The sequence below is a fragment of the Pteropus medius genome, unplaced genomic scaffold, assembly GCF_902729225.1.
Source record: "Pteropus medius unplaced genomic scaffold, Ma_sr-lr_union100, whole genome shotgun sequence".
Classification (NCBI taxonomy): domain Eukaryota; kingdom Metazoa; phylum Chordata; class Mammalia; order Chiroptera; family Pteropodidae; genus Pteropus; species Pteropus medius.
Genome location: NW_024355205.1, coordinates 16,134,178 through 16,142,048, shown reverse-complemented (window position 1 = coordinate 16,142,048; position 7,871 = coordinate 16,134,178). Strand labels below are relative to the sequence as shown.

Here is a 7,871-nt window from a genome sequence, read left to right as displayed (position 1 = left end):
TGTAATAAAGATGATGTATTTATTCACATGATTCTTATAAATAAGTCTAGGGAAAACATAAATTTTAAAAAGCAAAGTTTAATGATAAGAAGCAAGGCCTTTCACAAGAATTTTAAATACGAATCTAACCTCCATATTTCAGTTAACTTCAAAACTTATTTCAAATTATACTTTCCAAGGTAGAATAATATGTAAGTAGTATAACCAGTAAATTTTTACTAAGAATAATTTTAACCCAAAGTTTTTATTAAGTAGTACAAGAGAAAACTAAAAATAGGAAAATGTAAACTGTTCCGACACTTTAAGCCTCTACTTATCACAAGGAGTGTGAAAAAAGGAATCACTTTGAATCTGATAACGGAACACTTTATTTTACTGGTGTTGGATGTGGTCTTTTGAGATAAAAATTCTATAGCAAGTTTTTAATAACTAAACCAGATTCAGTACATCATAATTCTATGTGCCATGTAGCCATTTTATGAGATGGGGAGAGGAGCTGGGAAAAGGTTCTGCAATTCCCAAGAGTAAAGTACTGGTATCCTGAATGAAAACTGTGGAACTGTGAGAACATGCCTTATAAACTTATGCACAAAAATTTAACAGTACAGGAAATCAGAAAACATCAGGATTAAAAACAAAGAGTGTGATAGGAAAGATTCAGAATCAAAATCAAATTTTGCTTGCTTGCTTTTCTACAAATTATTTAGTTTATTAATTCAAGAAATATTCTCTTAAGATTAATAAACTGAAACCCCTAATTCGCCACCCCATTTCGGCTACATTGTATTTTACTAAGAATGGTGGCAATTTTTCCTCCATCTATACAGGCACTGCCATCTAGTGGCAATTTTTTACCTGCAATTTAAAAAGATACTTGGCCCAGCTCTGGAAACAAATAGACGCTGATGGTTTGTCAAAATAGTCTTTCTGTCAAATAAAGAAATGCATTTGGTATACAAACTCCCCACCACTAGACAAACTACAGACTAGTTATTTATCAACTGGCAGGGGGTATTAAAACATAAAAATAAAAGTGTTATGTGTTACACTAACTACTTTGCAGTGAATCTCTTCTGACTTCCAACTCACTCCATATTATCCAGCGATGACTAATAATGCAGCAAATAAAAGTAAAGAGTTTCAAACTTCTAGAAGCAATGATGAAATATAATCCTCAACTGAAGACAATGAGGATCTGGGTCACTATGCAAATGTACTCCTGTCTTCTTTCCAAGTTCTTGGAGGCTGCCTACCAAAACATCCAACAGAATGGAAATAAAAAAAGAACTCAGGAATACCTTACTATAAAGTTATAAATAAAATAGCAAGGATTATTTGCAACATACGCTTTAAATTTAGAAGTGGAAATTAAAGATTAAAGTTAAGATTAGGAATTAGAAATAATATTTCCTTTGAGGTACTGCTTCTAAGAAATGACTAGATGTGGTCAAAAGAAAAGAAACATGAAACCACTATCACCTGGGATTCCATAACCTTTTAAGTGATAATGGTTCAAGAAGAGCTTCTCAAACTTTTTCAAATCATGGCACACACACACAGAAAATGACAATATCTGTATACACACCGGTTAAAAATGGCAAGAGACTGCTCTTGGCTAGACCCCCAAGGGCCAGAGATCAATATTTTATTCACAATCGATGGGAACCTATGGACTAAAGGGTCAAATTTATGAAAGTCCTATGGGAAAAATGCTGACAAGCACTAAAATCACTGTAATTCCGTGGAGTGTTCTTAGAATTTTGGAACTAAGGTCACAAAAATTACTTTGGTCTTTTACAAGTCAATATTTAGGACAGAGGTTCTCTCTCTCACAGAATATTCTCCAATGGTGTGAGACCCTACTCAAAGAAAACAATGATTCCAGTCTCTTAACAAAAGTCAAACCAACATGGGAGGGTCAAATTGGCCTCCCTGGCTGCCCGAGGCCAAAGCTGTACAGTTGAACAGTGTGTGCTTGAACCCCACAGGACAACATTCAAATGCCTGGGCACTATTTTTAGGTTATTACCTTGGCTGCCTTTCTTTTCTCTTTTTTTTAAAAAGTACTTTTCCACAAGTTTCTCTTCCCCAAGTTGGAGAAGCAATGTTTTTAATGCTGAGTTATTTCAAATCACAAACTCAGAGACTTATAAACATGACGTTCAATTCCCTAAGGCAAGGTGGGGGGGGGATTCATTCTGGTATTTTGAGGTTCAAAAAAAGTTATAATATTGTACTTGGAACACAAAGAACCACTTATTTACTTCTTGCTACTATTATAAATAATAACAGTTCAGTCCAGGTTACTGTGACCTCTGACAAATCAAGGAAACAAGTTATTTTCTCCTCTTGTGATTATAGCACATTGCGAGACACTTTGGGCCTTTTAATTAATAAATGTCCTGGTACTCTGAGTTTCCCTTTCAATTCATTTAATTTCAACAGTCTTTCAAAAAAAAAGAGCCAATAAACAAATATTGAATTATATTTTGCTGGGCTTTTCAAACCCTCAACCTCCAGACTATAAAAACATCTCATGTGTCTCCCACCCTGACCACCCTGCTACTTTTTCATATACCACAGGCCACCCATAGATACAAAGCCAGGGGCGAAGCTGACGTGGTCTACTTGGAGCCAGTAGACAGGAGAGCGATGAGACCTGATGAAGCACTTATGGACAGAATATAGTTCCTGTAAGAATTAGATGTTAAGGAAAAATTAAGAACTGAAAATTAGTTTTTCAACATAAGAGCCCATCTCTTCGGAAGGTACCGTTTTCCTCCTGACACTCCGTGTAATGACAATGATATGCAGTCCCATTGTCTTCAAACACAATTTACAAGACAGAAAACTATAAAGAATAAAGAACATTCACAGGAAATATGTTCCAATTTTAAGAAAACACTTGAGACAAGAAACCTAGAACACAGAATCACAAAAACATCTGAATTCCATTTAACTTTCAGGAGAAGAGTTGATCAAAGTATATGGGGAGGAAGAAGAGACTTGTTTTCCTTTTTCCCCCAGTCCATCAAGGTTTTGACTACAGCTGGCCTTTAAAAGTAGGGACGTTCTGAAAGTTCACAGCTACTCCCAGCCTCAGGACTAGACTGCTTGGGGCAAACCACTCCTGTGTTCCCAGAGGTACAAGTTAATATTTTATTACATCAAAATCTCCAACTGTTAAAAAGTTGGCTACACATCCTTGGAGGACACTTTCATTAGTAAATTACCTTGAAAAGAGAAGATTGATTCTTGCCCAAAAGCTCAATCGAAGAGCAGTCTGAAACACTAAGATATTATGAAATGTGCCTATTGAACTACACTGGCTATCCACACAATCCCAAAGCCCCAAAATACCAGCAGACACATGGCTTGCGCCAAGAGCTATCAAAGAAGGAGAGTTTGCTTTTGCTCCTTGAAATTTTTTAAAAATAGGCAAGTATAATCACATATGTAAGACTGCTTGTTACGTATCACAAAGTCATATTTATAAATTTAAAAGAACTTTAAAATCAAAACAAAAGCCCTTACTTTAAATGTCCACAAACTTGCCTAAGGTCACAGAGTTGTTTAACAGACTGACTCCCCATACAAAACCAAAACAAACTACTGTTTCTAGACTTCTTAAAAACAATCAAAACACAGACACACACACAATTGACCTTTAAAAGGATACACTGTGGGGTTGAAGTTCTTCAATATAAAGAAGGACGCAACAATGACCAAGACGAGAAATAGGGTGTTGTTATAGAAGATGGAAAATGTTGTAGCTTCATAATCAGCAACTTCATTTTTCTTCCACAAGATTCTGTAGACGTGGAAACAAATCAATCGAGTTTATAAATATGTATTAAAAAAATTTTAATACCACATGGCTCTAGTTCATTGTAAGGTAAGTTTTTCCTTTAGTGTTCTGGGCAGAATGTTTTTAATATTAAATTTAGTTGGCACTGTCCCATTTTTAATACTGAAAAAGATATTTCACTCTATTGATGCTGAAAAAAACAGTTGCTGGGTATGTTACCTTTTTCCACAGGCAGTCAGGGCTTTGGAGGGAGTGACTAATTGCAATTGGCTTGGTTTCATCAGTAGCCCAAACAGATATCTTTCTCTAGGTCCTCACCTAAAAAAAACTCGACAATCAGCAGCCTCATAGAACTTCCTTGGCTGTTTGCTGGCTTGAGACCCTTTCCAGCCTACAGATTACAGCCTTCAATATTAATTATACTTTAAGAGAAGACAATCTCAAAGGCAAAAGCTAGCTGTGGTCTCACAAAAGCAGACCTGTTTGTGACTATTTTAGCCATCTTCACTTAATTCAAGCGAAGAATTTACTTGATCATTAGGATTTAACTTTTGTAAAATCCATTTACTTCTTATTTAATCCACTGGACCCATTATACTATTTTATTAATTTAGTAGTATTTTATCAACCTCCTCTCTTACCTCTTCACACAGGCAACAGGAAGTTCCAGGGTGCCTATGAATAAGGAAGCCTTTCTTTCTCTTGGTTAATTAACTTTGTAAAGCAGTTTTTAAAAGGGTAGGTTGTGATCCATTAGTGAGATATAAAAATCAACTGAGTAGATCCAATGCTCAGGGAAAATAATAGTGGGTTAAGACCAGCATTTAAAAAGAAAAATTACAATAAGAAAGAACAGAAAAATATCACATGCACCACACACAGCAGGGTAATTACTGTTTTGTGAAACATTTGCATTTGTGTAAGTATGAGTATATTTGGTCAAAAAGTAAAATATATATATACATATATATTTTTTTTACTGTGGGTCACTATCAAAAAGGTTGAAAGCCACTGCCATTGATGCTTTGACCCCCAAAAGATAATACTCTGGGGTCAGCAGATACCCTCCACTAACCCTAAGGACAGCACTATGGCTAAGTCATTGGAAATTGCCACGTTATAGTCAACAAATGTTGGATGATTAAATTATACAACCTCCATCACAGCATTTCTCCCTAACACCTGTCATGCCCTGAATCAGAAACATCTTCAAAACAGTTTTCATGAAAGAATTATCTCAACCCTTCAGGTTATCCCAGCTCCTAATATGAGTATGTGGACAGTTGGAACAGACAGCTTTTATAACTTTTTCTAGTCCACTCGTACTCTAGTTCATGAAAAAATTTAGGACCCCAAGCGGCCTCATTGGCAATAGTTCTCCCAAAGCTCCACGGGCAGGCCATCTAGTTTGGGAAAACACTTCCCAAGCAAGGAGTCATTTTTCCAAGGAGCACTTCCTACAACAAAAAAAGTTGAGACCAAACTCAACAACTGTTACAATCAGATAATGCTAAATGACAGAGCATTGGTAAATCAAGAAGAAATAACACTCACACCCTGGGACAGATGTTAATAAATTTCTGATTCTTCTCTGCTAATTTCCATCCTTGGATGGACAGCAAAGCAGTTTCAAAGTGGCATGGAGCATATATTCTAAATGATTGTAAATGGAGCTTTGATAGATACACATCTAGACAAAGTGGTGCTGATAAGCCTTCTCTTAAATCAAATCTTTTGGAAGCAATTTATCCTTTGAAGGAGAAAACTATTAGATCATAACAGGGGTCTTAGTCCGTTATCAGGGTCAACCATGAGTACAAACCTGGGTACAACTGCATCCAGTGTGGCTTTTGTGAGAGAAATACTAATGGTATAAATTTCTACTGATGACAAAAAAAGAAATTTTATAATCTTCTGACACCATGTATTTTACGTTATCAATAAAACCTCCACTTCATCCTACTTTTAAATATCTGGTTCATTTCCAATTCCCACTGTGATCCATTAGTACTGACAACCTGAATACCATGCAAGATTCTGAGAGACATCTCAGGATCAAGAACAACTACCAGATCAAATCAGGCAAGTCTGCAGTGGGCAGATGTATAAAACCCACTTATTTCTCTAATGTAATTAATTGCCTAAACCCTACAGGAGCTACAAGAAGCATTTTGAAACTGGGTAACTATGATGTGCACTCCAGTTTAAGAACTGCTATTCTAATATGCATTTTTAAAAAGTATGCTAGATTCTCTAACCTCTGTCCCTATACAAAAATTTGCAATCAGAAAGCTATGTAGCCACAACTCATTAAAGCTGTTCCCTGAAAAAAGGACTTGTCAAGATTTTAATATTGTGCCTTCAGTTTTACAAAAGATCCATGAGAGATAACCATTTCAATGTTTTGGTGCCTTTCCAAAACCACTGTAAAAGACATTGTTCATTAAGTTACTCAGTGTCCCTTAAATAAGAAACCATTTGATAAGGTCCATTTCCAAGGTCCAGTGCCAGGAAAGTTTCTTTTCAGAAGGACTTGCGTGCTGCTTCTCATTGGGCACTGAAAGCTGTATGACCTCAGATGTTTCCCCTGACAACTTGGAAGCTGAGTTAAGTTTAGTGCTCAACTGGTGTAACTAACTCTGAGGTCCTTATTCAACTACCTTTTCTTATTTTTAAATGGTTTCTGATCTTTTAAAATTGTATTGCTTTGTTTTATACGCATTTTAATATTGCAAGTCCCCACAATGTCTTTTTAGAGCAAAGTAAGATAAAAATTCCATTTCACAAATCACTTTGTAGATATTGAAACTTAAGATCCATGAAAACAACTTCAACTCATCAACTCTATTCAACCATCTGGCAACTCTTAAGCACAAGTTTACTCAATCATTCAGAGACTTCTGCTACTCAGATGTTAGACTCTTAATTAAGCCTTCTAAGAGGAGCTAACAGGAAAAACTGGGGTGGGGGTAGGCCTAACAAATGTGGCACAGGATTGGGCAACAGGAAACAAACTGAGTTTTCTTTTTCCCAACCAAAGCAAATAACCCAGACTGGATGTCCACAGGGAGGCTCAGGAAAGAAATACCACCATCTAAAAATGCTAACATACAACCCAATGTAAACGCTTCAGACTCAGAGGGGTTAGGTGATACATTCAAAATCACACAGCTATCAAGTGGCAGAGCCAGCACTGGACAAAGCTCTGTAGCAGAACAGTTATGAGCATAAGCTCTCAAACCAAGCTCTCAAGCCAGACTGCCTATGTTCTTATCATGGCTTTACCACACACTAATCTACGGCTTTGGGCAAGTTACCCAAGCTTTCTCTATCTCAGTTTCCTGAGATGTAACAACAGTACCTACCTCTTAGGGCTCTTTAGAGAAATAAATGAACTGTGTACAGCACACCAAAAAGTATCTGGTAGTAATAAAACTCAAAAAGTCAATTATTCCCATTATTGTCTTCTATGATACCAATGTTTGCTTCAGACATTTCCAATACCTACCTACATTCTCTAAGGAGAAATCAGAAACTTATTTTCCACAAGGTATCCCCTTTTGTGATTACCAACAAGCACTTTAAATAAGGAATCAAACCTTTCATCTTTTTCCTTCCGAGACATCTTTCTATTATCAGCTTCAGAAAGTTTTCGAGTCACTTCTTTGGAAACAGCATCTTCCCTCTTCTGGGCTACTCTGGAAGGAAAAGAAAAGAAGTTTCCACATACTCCAGGAGGGAACATCACATTCTCAGAAACACTCTGTACTCATATTTTATATTGGCAACTGTATGATACTTTACATTTCAAGAAAATAAACTGGACAGAAAGTTCCAAATTTATTATACTCTACTAGCCAAAGAGAGCTCAAGAAACTTCCAACATGTGGTTTATTAGTTATGTGCTTTTTTGCTTAAAAGGGAGAATCTTCCAAAGTTTAGGTATGTAATATGAAAATAAAAGTCAAATGCTATTAGCAAAATTTCGTTACGAATCATTATAACTCCATTTTGTCTTAATCTATAATTTAACTGTTCAACAGATTAATTTGGTAAGGCATTA

General features: G+C 36.1%; 1 protein-coding gene across 1 annotated transcript; it reads right to left on the bottom strand.

Annotated features, from left to right (window-relative positions):
- LOC120598678 (translocon-associated protein subunit gamma-like) lies at positions 1 to 7,568 on the bottom strand. Its single transcript, XM_039857669.1, has 3 exons — positions 7,408 to 7,568; positions 3,680 to 3,811; positions 1 to 2,691 (listed from the first exon to the last, which is right to left on the bottom strand). Exons 1-3 carry the CDS (start codon positions 7,551 to 7,553, stop codon positions 2,625 to 2,627), a joined length of 345 nt encoding a protein of 114 aa, XP_039713603.1. The 5' UTR covers positions 7,554 to 7,568; the 3' UTR covers positions 1 to 2,624.
- Positions 7,569 to 7,871: the final 303 nt, after the last annotated feature.

Bases quoted from the DNA above. Each gene is read 5' to 3' on its own strand.
- LOC120598678 (XM_039857669.1), bottom strand. From the start codon at position 7,553: ATGTTCCCTCCTGGAGTATGTGGAAACTTCTTTTCTTTTCCTTCCAGA. The intron at 3,812-7,407 runs GTTTGATTCCTT...CCACGTCTACAG, and splicing joins CGGAAGGAAAAAGATGAAAG to AATCTTGTGGAAGAAAAATG. The intron at 2,692-3,679 runs GTATCCTTTTAA...TAATTCTTACAG, and splicing joins AAGAACTTCAACCCCACAGT to GAACTATATTCTGTCCATAA.